The sequence below is a fragment of the Bufo bufo genome, chromosome 10, assembly GCF_905171765.1.
Source record: "Bufo bufo chromosome 10, aBufBuf1.1, whole genome shotgun sequence".
Lineage (NCBI taxonomy): Eukaryota > Metazoa > Chordata > Amphibia > Anura > Bufonidae > Bufo > Bufo bufo.
In genome coordinates, this window is record NC_053398.1 from 82,505,093 (window position 1) to 82,517,432 (window position 12,340).

General features: G+C 46.8%; 1 protein-coding gene across 2 annotated transcripts in view; it reads right to left on the reverse strand.

Moving 5' to 3' along the window:
- Nucleotides 1-12,340, reverse strand: part of LOC120980842 (capping protein, Arp2/3 and myosin-I linker protein 3-like) — a 1,329,972-nt gene that overhangs the window by 246,380 nt on the left and 1,071,252 nt on the right. For both annotated transcript variants that reach the window (XM_040410169.1, XM_040410170.1), the window contains one exon: nucleotides 11,522-11,694. In XM_040410169.1, coding sequence (XP_040266103.1) covers nucleotides 11,522-11,694 — 173 coding nt within the window. The remainder of the gene's footprint in view (nucleotides 1-11,521; nucleotides 11,695-12,340) is intronic.

The following is a 12,340-nucleotide window of genomic DNA, read 5'->3' on the forward strand; positions in this document are numbered from 1 at the left end:
CGAAATTCAACCCTTTAGCAAGGACATCTATCTCAGGCTGGGTGAGAACCCGGTCTGAAAGATTCTGCACCCATTTCTCTTTGTTTTGCACTGTCCTTGTTCCCTCCTTTTGCCTCCATGTCAGTTCCTCACTGGTATGGCTGTTTGCAGTTTGGGTGTCACAGCCAGACAGCTGAGAAGCGCTCATAGGAGCTTTTCAGATCCTCCTCCTTGAATTTCTTTGTTTTGGTTTAGTTTCTCATCTCGTTAGTCTATCTCAGCTGTCATGCAGTCGGACTGATTGCTGCCCTTTAAATTCCTCCCCATAATGCAGTAGTGTGCGGCTGATACAACTTCCTGGAGTGTGTGTGCATGCTGTTCCCAGTTCCCAGTCCTCAGTCGTCTGCAAGTTAAGTGCTGTTTATGTATTTATGATTATCTCTTTTCTGGATCCAGGTGACCCTGACTCCCTCCGTGTCAGTGTAGGGAGCCGGTGGTCGTGTCCCCTCACTATTGTAGGGTCTTCAGGTAATAGATAGCCGAGGAACGTGGATATGCGCCCATCCACCTTTGGGGTGTTCGCATAGGCTGAGCAGTGAGGGAGAGCGGCAGGTCTATTGCAGGGGTCTCCCTTTGTTCCTTAGTTGTGGATCCAGAGAGACATTGTTTGTATGGTTTTGTCTTGTTTCCTGTACACCATCCGTGACATTATCAGCCGCCAAAACCGTCTCAAGCATGGATCCGGTTTCACTTTTGGCTGAACGCTTTCAGGGTCTTGCTTTGGAGGTAGCTGATCTCCGTAAGACTTTTTCTCAGTTTCAAGTGACCGGTTCAGCTTGCGTTCATGGAGTTTGTGCTGAGCCTAAGATCTCACTCCCGGATACGTTCTCCGGGGGTAGTGCGAATTTTGTGCGTTTTAGTGAGGCTTGCAAACTCCATTTTCGCCTTTTTCCCCATTCTTCTGGTGATGAAGAACGGAGGGTGGGGATCATTATATCACTGCTCAGGGGTAACGCTCAGTCCTGGGCCTTTTCGCTGCCGGAGGGGGCACGGCCCCTCCGTTCAGTGGATGAATTCTTTTTAGCCCTGGGTCAGATATATGATGATCCGGATCGTATTGCTCTGGCTGAGTCTAGACTTCGTCTGTTATGCCAGGGTAAACAATCCGCAGAGATATACTGCTCAGAATTTCGGAGATGGGCAGCAGATACGGGTTGGAATGATGCTGCACTCCGAAGTCAATTTTGCTATGGTCTTTCAGAGGGATTGAGAGATGCATTTGCCTTTCATGAGAGACCTACCTCCTTGGATTCTGCTATGTCTCAGGCTGTTCGTATTGACAGGCGTCTTAGAGAGAGAGGAGAGATCTCTCCTTCCTGTCATACTCAGTCCCGGGACAGTGCAGCGGTCTCATTCTGTGCACAGGGGTCTCAGTCGCTGTCAGCCCCTTCTGAGCAGGAGCCCATGCAGCTGGGGTTGATTGCCTCTGACAATAGAAGATTCAGCCCGCAGGGGAGGGTTTGTTTTTGTTGTGGAGGTATAAATCATCTGGCAAATGTTTGTCCCTCTAGGAGATTCAGGCAGTTTTCTGGGAGCAATAAAGAGACAAAATGGAAAAAATCTTTTAAAAATGTTCCGTCTGTTACTATTGGCAGGGTTGAGGCGGAAATTGAAGGTTTCCCGTTTGCTTGTAGTTCCCGTTTTGTCCTGCCTGCTAGGGTGGCGCTAGAGAGCAAGAGCATTTTTTGTGAGATTTTTGTGGATAGTGGAGCAGCTGTCAACCTCATTGATAATCAATTTGCAATAACTCATGGTTTCCAGGTATGCACTTTGGGAAAAGATATTCCTGTTTTTGCTATTGATTCAGCTCCACTTTCAAAGAAATCATTAAAGGGCATAGTTCACAATATCCGTTTAGTTGTGAGTGATGCTCATGTTGAGGATGTGTCATGTTTCGTCCTTAGCGGTTTGCCTACTCCTCTAGTGTTGGGGCTACCCTGGCTCACTAAACATAACCCCACCATTGATTGGCAAGCGAGGCAAATAAATGGTTGGAGTAACTTTTGCAGAGAGAATTGCCTCATAACATCTGTTTCTGAGGTTTCTACTAAGACTGTACCACCTTTCCTCTCTGAATTTTAGGATGTCTTCTCTGAGAGTGGAGTTCAGGGTTTGCCTCCGCACAGGGAGTATGATTGCCCTATTAATCTCATCCCAGGCGCCAAGCTGCCTAAATCTCGTTTATACAATCACTCCCAACCTGAGAGGGTCGCTATGCGTGCTTATATCTCTGAGAGTCTGAGAAAAGGACACATACGACCCTCAAAGTCACCTGTTGCCGCTGGTTTTTTCTTTGTTAAGAAAAAAGATGGTTCTTTAAGACCTTGTCTGGATTTCAGGGAGCTGAACAGTATCACTATTCGTGATCCTTATCCGCTTCCTCTGATCCCGGACCTGTTTAACCAGGTTGTTGGGGCTAAAGTCTTTTCCAAATTAGACCTAAGAGGGGCATACAACCTGGTTAGGGTCAGAGAAGGAGACGAATGGAAGACGGCTTTCAATACCCCTGAGGGCCATTTTGAGAATTTGGTTATGCCTTTTGGTTTGATGAATGCCCCAGCCGTTTTTCAGCATTTCGTCAACAGCATTTTTTATCATTTAATGGGAAAATTTGTATTAGTGTATTTGGATGACATTTTAAATTTTTCTCCTGATTTCAAGACTCATAAGGAACACTTACGTCAGGTCTTGCTCATCCTGCGGGAGAATAAATTATACGCGAAACTGGAAAAATGTGTGTTTGCGGTTCCAGAGATCCAATTTCTGGGGTTTCTTGTCTCCGCTTCTGGTTTTCGCATGGACCCCGAGAAGGTCCGCGCTGTGCTTGAGTGGGAGCTTCCTGAGAATCAGAAGGCGCTGATGCGTTTTTTGGGCTTTGCTAATTATTACAGGAAATTTATTTTGAATTATTCCTCTGTTGTTAAACCACTCACTGATATGACCAGAAAGGGGGTAGATTTTTCTTCCTGGTCGGTAGAGGCGCGTAAGGCCTTTTCTAATATCAAGGAGAGTTTTGCTTCCGCTCCCATCCTAGTACAACCTGATATTTCGTTACCCTTCATAGTTGAGGTTGATGCTTCTGAGGTAGGGGTGGGTGTGGTCTTGTCTCAGGGTTCCTCTCCTGCCAAATGGCAACCGTGTGCCTTTTTCTCAAAGAAACTCTCCTCCGCAGAGAGAAATTATGATGTGGGAGATAGGGAATTGTTGGCCATCAAGTTGGCTTTTGAGGAATGGCGCCATTGGCTAGAGGGAGCCAGACACCCTATTACCGTGTTTACTGACCATAAAAATCTGGCCTACTTGGAGTCAGCCAAGCGTCTGAACCCGAGACAGGCCAGATGGTCTTTGTTCTTTTCAAGGTTTAATTTTGTTGTTACGTTCCGCCCTGGGGTTAGGAATGTGAAGGCAGATGCCCTGTCACGTTGTTTTCCGGGAGGTGGGAATTTTGAAGACCCGGGTCCCATTTTGGCTGAAGGTGTGGTGGTCTCTGCTCTTTTTCCTGAATTGGAGGCAGAGGTGCAGGCAGCCCAGTCAGAAGCTCCTGATCTTTGTCCTCCTGGGAGGTTGTTTGTGCCTCTCGCTTTGAGACACAAGATTTTTAAAGAACACCACGATACGGTCCTTGCTGGGCACCCGGGGGAAAGAGCCACACTGGATCTCATTGCTCAGAGATTCTGGTGGCCTGCGCTTCGTAAGTCGGTTGAGGGTTTTGTGGCAGCTTGCGAGACTTGCGCTTGTGCCAAGGTCCCTCATTCACGGCCATCAGGTCCTCTCCTTCCTTTGCCCATTCCTTCCCGTCCTTGGACACATCTGTCCATGGACTTCATAACGGACTTGCCTCGTTCCTCGGGGAAGTCTGTGATTCTGGTGGTGGTGGACCGTTTTAGCAAAATGGTGCATTTTATCCCTTTGCCTGGTTTGCCCAATGCTAAGACGCTGGCGCAGGCATTTATTGACCACATTGTCAAATTGCATGGGACTCCTTCAGACATAGTCTCTGATAGGGGCACGCAGTTTGTTTCCAGATTCTGGAAGGCTTTCTGTTCTCGCTTGGGGGTTCGGTTGTCGTTCTCTTCTGCTTTCCATCCGCAGTCGAATGGCCAGACAGAGCGCGTCAATCAGAATCTGGAGACATATCTGCACTGTTTTCTGGCGGAGTATCAGGAGGATTGGTGTTCTTTTTTGTCCCTTGCTGAGTTTGCTTTAAATAACCGTCGTCAGGAGTCCTCTGATAAGTCACCATTTTTTGGTGCATATGGGTTTCATCCGCAGTTTGGGACTTTCTCGGGAGAGGGCTCTTCTGGTTTGCCTGATGAGGACAGATTCTCCTCGTCTTTGTCATCTATTTGGCAAAAGATTCAGGATAATCTAAAGAGCATGAGTGAGAGATATAAGCGTGTGGCGGATAAGAGACGTGTGCCTGGTCCGGACCTGAATGTTGGTGATCTGGTGTGGTTGTCTACCAGGAATATCAAATTGAAGGTTCCTTCCTGGAAGTTGGGTCCTAGGTTTATTGGGCCTTACAAGATCCTGTCTGTCATCAATCCTGTTGCCTACCGTCTTGATCTTCCTCAGACTTGGAAGATCCATAATGTTTTTCATAAGTCCTTATTGAAACCTTATGTTCAACCTATTGTACCCTCGCCTTTGCCTCCTCCTCCGATTATGGTTGATGGAAATCTTGAATTTCAGGTCTCTAGGATTGTGGATTCTCGTCTTGTCCGCGGTTCCCTCCAGTACCTCGTTCATTGGGAGGGTTATGGTCCTGAGGAGAGGATGTGGGTCCCAGTGACGGACATTAAGGCCTCTCGTCTCATCAGGGCTTTCCATAGGTCCCATCCTGAGAAGGTGCAGAGAAGTAAAGAAAAAATCGGACCATTCTCGGTGGCGCTGGTGCAGTAAGGACTCGGTGCTCAGAAGGTACCAATAAAGGTAATCTTTTTATTAATAATAAAGTAAGTCTACGCGTTTCGGGGGCAAAACATCCCCCTTCCTCAGGACAATAAATCTTATTACCTGAGAAGGTGGGCTCTGAGTGTCCGGAGTCCACTCCTAGAGGGAGGGGTACTGTCACAGCCAGACAGCTGAGAAGCGCTCATAGGAGCTTTTCAGATCCTCCTCCTTGAATTTCTTTGTTTTGGTTTAGTTTCTCATCTCGTTAGTCTATCTCAGCTGTCATGCAGTCGGACTGATTGCTGCCCTTTAAATTCCTCCCCATAATGCAGTAGTGTGCGGCTGATACAACTTCCTGGAGTGTGTGTGCATGCTGTTCCCAGTCCTCAGTTGTCTGCAAGTTAAGTGCTGTTTATGTATTTATGATTATCTCTTTTCTGGATCCAGGTGACCCCGACTCCCTCCGTGTCAGTGTAGGGAGCCGGTGGTCGTGTCCCCTCACTATTGTAGGGTCTTCAGGTAATAGATAGCCGAGGAACATGGATATGCGCCCATCCACCTTTGAGGTGTTCGCATAGGCTGAGCAGTGAGGGAGAGCGGCAGGTCTATTGCAGGGGTCTCCCTTTGTTCCTTAGTTGTGGATCCAGAGAGACATTGTTTATATGGTTTTGTCTTGTTTCCTGTACACCATCCGTGACATTGGGATAACAAAATGCAGAACTTGTTCTTCTGCCTCTCCTTGCTCATAGTGTGCTGAGCTAGCTGTGCATGTACTGTGAAATCTGCTACTTTCCTCCACGTTTCAGTGGGTAGCTGCAAAGTCAGGTCCTCTTCCAGCTGACTGACAGTTTGTTTCAAGGCTTCAACTGTGAAATGGGTCTGTCGTACCCGTTCATTTAGTAGTTGCTTCTGGGCTTTTTGTAGAATCATCTCAGCTCTGTGACCCTTCACCGTGGAGTCCAAACGGATGCTGCATGGTACCAGCCCCTGTTTTCGGCATCTGAGGTTGAAATGCAGGTGGGTTCTAGGCGGGGGGATTAGACATCTATTGTCTGCCACATACAATGCTGTCTTGACACCTTTTTCTGGGAGGTCATTATCACCTACTGACTCCAATTAAGATAATGGAATCAACACCCTTGACCCCATGCTGGGTATAATGACCAGATGTTGATTCAGTTACATATTTATTCCCAGAGAATTCTTGTACAGTCACTCAGAATTGAGAAAGCTCATTGGAAGAACGAGTGAAACGTTTTCAAGAAATCTACAGTAAGTCCAGTTGCCTTGATTTATCCTTTACAGATATACCATGACCTGGATAAATGAGAACCTTCACAGACAACCCTTAGTTTGCACGGTCCTCAACATGCCTCTGTCCTTTTCTGTTCCCTCAGTCAGACAAGTATTATATGCTGTGGGCTCAACTCCACTATACAATGAGGATGAGCTACTAGAGGACAGTCAGCAGCTACTGCCCAGCCAAGATTTGGAGGAGACATCCACCGCTTCCTCTGGTAGGCTGGCAAGTAGTGATGAGGAGAGTGGTGTTGGAGCTGATGTTTCGAACGGTCAGGCTCCTGGCTCAGAGACCGTTGAGAAGGACATCAGTGACGTACAGACAATACTCGATGATGATGTAGCAATTGGGGGCTGGGTGACGAAGGGGCTTCATCATCATTGGGACAAGAGGGATGGCAAGTCGGTAGCATGGCTCGGAGTCAGTATGGTGGCAGCAGTGGGAGGTCGGGGTCCAAACATGCCCGGGGTAGACTACCCACTTTTCAGGGGCCTACCTGCTCAGAAAGCAGTGGTGCAGGGGTTCACAGAAGCAGCGGCAGTAGCAGTCAGTCAGTGCAGAGTGTTGGGGGTAAAATCACCTACTCGGTGATGTGGCAGTTTTTTGTTAAGCCGCGGAAGAGGTGAACATTGCCCTTTGCCGAATCTGTGGGCAGAAGTTGAAGCGCGGCCCTGTGTCAACATATGCAGTGTCACCATAAAGTAGCCTGGGAGAACCGTGGCTCCAATGTCGTGGTCCAGCCTGCTGCAGCAACCGCTGCATCAACCAGTGGCACAACCCTGATTGCAGGCAGTCAAGGCTCCACCACCTCAGCTGAAGGGAGGTGTCTGTCCTTCCTATCTACTGGTCCTGATGCTCCTGCTCCTCACCCTCCTACTCCTCGTCAGTCATTCCGTCAACAATCGATCACCGAAGCGATTGCTAAGAGACAACAATATGCTTGCACTCATCCAGCGGCGCAGAACCTGAACATGCTCCTGGCCAATAGTGTTGAGCGCGAAAATTCGTATTAAGAAATTTTTATCGCGAAAATCGGCACTTCTATTTTCTAAAGTTTATTGCAGTTATGAAAGAGACAGCAGTGTCATTGCTGTGCTCTGTGCTTTGTTGTATTACATTACAGTTAAATTATATATATAATTCAGATAGTTAGGGGGAAATAGTCAGTGTACGTTAGATTGATCTATAGTGTAGCTGATAGGTTCCAGTGCAGGGTGTTAGGCAGTGTAATAGGTTCTGCTGTCCATACATACATGCTACAGACATAGTGCTGTGATGTCACAAGTTGTAAGTATTGCTAAAAAATATGCGCATCATTAATTGCCGGAAATTCGCAAGCGCAAATATATTGGAGCGCTCGATCTGAATATAAAGCTATTATAATGTTCTGCCGTGTCAACCATTTTCTCCAGTCTCAGGAAACTTATACCAGCTTGAAAAATGTAGCATAAGTGACCCACGCCTGTATTTTGCGCGCTATACGCGAATATTACATTGCCGATTTTCGCAATCAAGGATATAATCTCGAATTCTCGAATATATGACAAATATTCTACAAAATATTGGCCTCCACTGCAGGGACAATTCACAGATGGGACAGTCTCATGTTTTAGACTCTGAAATCCATGTCAGCTCCAGCTACAAGTAGTAATAGCAGAGCATGTCCTGGTTCTTTAGTGTTTGCACATGAAATCCTCTATGGCGATATAGATAGGACGGTACTATATAGATCTGCTAACACAGCTACAAAGTGTGTAAACGAACGGGGTGTGCACCCCCGGCTCACATTCCAGATAGGTCATTAACGCTGTAGTACTGACAGGACATCAGAAAGTTTTAATTCCTTTTGAGATCACTTTCTTTTCATTTTGAAATTCTTAGTAGACTTAATAAAAGTTAAGTTTTAATATCTGGGACAAGTGAGGTTAATAGCCTAAATAGGCCTGAATTGTTGGTTAATAGTAAACACTTCCCAGATAGGGTCTTGTATTTTTGTTTAATCGTCCATACTCTCACAAGTCTGACCGGGGGGCCCTCTGCGTTCTCGTTCCACTGCCATGGTTGCTGTGGCGGGGTGGGGGGGTAGGAGCAGTACCAGCTCCATCAGCAGCTTGAGTCTAGAGTCGATGATGAGCAGCTTTCTTAACCCGCATAGTGAAGAAACTACTCACCAGCAGCAGCAGCTAGACCTGGAGAAGAACCTGAACCAGCAGGTGGTGGCATACTTGAACAGCACCCTGCCACCCCATATAGAAGATCCGCTGGAATACTGGGCAGCCAAACTGGATTTGTGACTGCAACTGACTGAGTTTGCTCTGGAAAAGCTGTCCTGCCCGGCCTGTAGTGTGGCATCAGAGCGGAGGTTTAGTGCGGCGGGGGCCATAGTTACCCCAAGGAGAACTCGCCTGTCCACCCAAAATGTGGAGAGACTGACCTTTGTCAAGATGAATCAGGCGTGGATCAGCCAGGATTTCCACCCACCAATGCATGATGCATCAGATTAGATCATCCATGCTGCCTCACCCAAACCTTGACAAAAGAGGCAGGTTTCTTCTGGCTACCTGCCTCAGCTACTATTCTGATACCACCACCTGCCTGATGCCACACATCTGATGCCAAGTGCTCCTTCTTACACCCACCATCGTCAGCAGGTACTGTTATTGCCACCCACCTCCCCACTCTGTCACTGGGTCACTCTGTGGTCTCCTGATGCTGCTGCCACCTCACCACTCAGGTCTCCCCATGCTGCTGCTGCAACCTCCACACTATGTCACCTTGCCACTCTGTGGCCTCCTCCAGCTACTGCTGCCACCTCCACACTATGTCACCTTGCCACTATGTGGTCTCCTCATGCTGCTGCTAAATCAACACTATGTCACCTTACCATTCTGTGGCCTCCTCATGCTGCGGCTGCCACCTCCACACTATGTCACCTTGCCACTCTGTGGTCTCCTCATGCTGCTGCTAAATCAACACTATGTCACTGGGCCACTCTGTGGCCTCCTCATGCTGCTGCTAACTCAACACTGTGTCACTGGGCTACTCTGTGGCTTCCTCATGCTGCTGCTGCCACCTCCACACTATGTCACCTTGGCACTCTGTGGTTTCCTCATGCTGCTGCCACCTCAACACTATGTCACTGGGCCACTCTGTGGTCTCCTCATGCTGCTGCTAACTCAACACTGTGTCACTGGGCTACTCTGTGGCTTCCTCATTCTGCTGCTGCCACCTCCACACTATGTCACCTTGGCACTCTGTGGTTTCCTCATGCTGCTGCCACCTCACCATATGTCACTGGGCCACTGTGGTCTCCTCATGCTGCTGCCACCCCACTATGTCACTGGGCCACTCTTTCATCTCCTCATGCTGCTGCTACCTCAACACTATGTCATATGGCCCTGGTAGTTAAAAGGGTTTTCCAAGATTGCTTTTACTGATGACTTATCTTCAGGCTAGTGAAGGAGGATGAGACCTCCACACTCATCAATTCTGGGTGCTCATAGAGGACAAAAATGTCAGTGTAATCCAATGCAAAAATCTATGGCACACCAGGATTCCTTTTCAAGTGATGCTTTAATACATAACGTTTATATTTACATCATTTTGCGTTTTAATTCCATCCGGTTTATATATCAATGTGACTGGCCGGATTGAATACCTGCAGCTAAGGCCACAGATCCCTTGATAAAGGTCGTTATCCGACCGAAACATTGGGACTATTCTCAAGGCCAGTCTTATTGATATTTAAACTGGATGGAATTAAAACGCTAAATTATCTTCAGGATAGGTCAACAGTTTCTAATTGACACCTGGGATCCCTGCCAATCAGCTGTTTTGAGAAGGTAGCGGCGCTCCTGTGAGCGTCCTTAGCAACAGGATGCAATGCTCTTTCTCCCCATAGCGGGCATGTGCTGGAGGAGACTAGCAGTCGGCTGATTGCTCAGCTGCTCTATTCCTGTGCGCTAGTGTTCTGACTAATGGATTGCACATAATGGAGAGTCATGACCTATCAGGTTCTGATCCTGGGACTCTGTGCTCTATTTAAACCTTTTCCTGGCCATATACCAGTGCCAGTGGTAGTCTCTGACTCACTGTCACGGTCTCTCCCATGACAGGGGTCAGAAAATCTATGAGACTGGCTGCACGTGATGTGATCTGACAGCCTCCTTGGTTTCACTTGTTTCTGTGTTGTTTCTGGTTATGACCACACCTCTTGTCTCAGGTGTAGCTTAAGTGGTCAATCCAACTCCTCTATTTAGTCTGGTCTCACCCATCATGCTATGCGGTTGATAACTCCTTTCTGCTTGTGGAAGTGTTGGTGTTTGGTTCTCCACTGAGTTCCTGCTCGTCCGCGTACTTCGGAGTTAAGTGTCTTTTTCCTATTTCTAGTTGTTTTATTCCCCTATCTTTTGGTATTAGGCCTGAGGGAGTCTCCCGTTCCTTCAGCTGGAAAGGAACAGGTCATCTTTTGTCCTGACATTATTTCCAGGGCCCTTTAGGGTCAGATAGGGCTCTAGGTTCCTGCGTATGAACATTCCTACCATCGAGGTCTGTTCATACTGATAGTAGTCAGGGCTCGGTTTAGGGATTCACTAGTTTCCAGGCCTGGTACCTTTTCCCTTCCCTCCTGTGTTCGGTGTGGAGTTTACCTCCCACACCGCGCTGTGACACTCACTAGCTGTGTTCCTGGTTTCTGTGCATATTGCATTGCTTGTTCCTCTGACCCTGGATTGTCTTTTTACTACTTTTTGTCTCTCATTTGGTACTGTGTTGTCTCTCTGGTTCTGATCTTGGCTTGTCTTCTGACCACTCTCTGTCTCTCGTTTGGTACTGTATAACATGTGTGGTTCTGACCCATTTACATACATTCCTGTTTTTGTCTTGCTTTGTCTCTTTGTGTTTGTCTGTCTCTGCACTTAAGTAGCATAGGGACTGTCAACCAGTTGTGGTCTTGCTTGCCAGAGCTTGCACTGAAGTAGATAGAGAAATGGGGCTGGGTTCTAGGTTAGGGCTTATTGTCCATGTCTGTCCCTACCTACAGGTGTTACAGGAGATTCAAAAACTGTGGGATGCACACGTCCAGTATCCTCATTTTGCAAACCACTAAATGAATACAGCTGTGTGAATGTAGCCTTAAGGAAATGTTAAGTCATATCTTCATGTTGAATAAACAACTTTATTTGGCTTTAAAAAAACTGCATAAAAACATGAATGTGTAAACCAATCCTTTACATATTGTGAGATGATTGTTTATAAGTAAACATTACTTACAATAAAGTGGTCACTCACCTGAGTTTTCTATTAACATGTAAGGCTTTTGCTAGTAGTTTTGCTCCATGGTCACCCATTAAATTTCCACTTATATCTAACTTAGTAAGGTTGTTGATGTTTTTCAGAGCATTCAGAATAATGTTGGTTCCTGACTTTAATCTTGAATCAGCCAGACACAGGGAATTAATTGCCTAAATTTAAAGGAATAAATAATGGCATCAATGTATATTCGGCGGTATGAGGCATAGTCAAGACTCATAATACAATATACAATGCATACAATACATCAAAATGTCAATAAGTGTAGCAATAGTCATATTGAGAAATAAGGAATATAAGGAAGATAGTAAGCTTTAACAATACATCATAATGTTGGCACTGTTATGACCAGTGGGTGACAACCCGCTGTCCCACATGACCAACTCCCTCTGAGCACGATGTCTGAGCACACCAATTGTTCTTCACATGATACCTCTGATAGCGAGAAGAGACTTTCCCGAAGGGTGTACCATATGCTACCTCAAAGGGGAATTAGAACACAACGGAATCAGGACCTGAGTGTGAACCCACTGGATTGACATCCAGGTGACATAATACACTCAGTGGATACTGGGAGGCCAGAGGCTGATTAGAGGGTACAAAGGCAGAAGTCAGGGCAGGTGGCAATCGGGGAAAGTCCGTAAACTTAGGCCAGGGTCAGGGCAGATGGCAATCAGGCAAAGTCCATAAAAGGTAATCTAAAGTCTGGTACACAAAATTACAAGAAACAGCAGAACACCCTAGCTCAAACAGGAAACTAGACTAGCTAGGAACCTAATTGCTAAGCCGCCTCCTAGT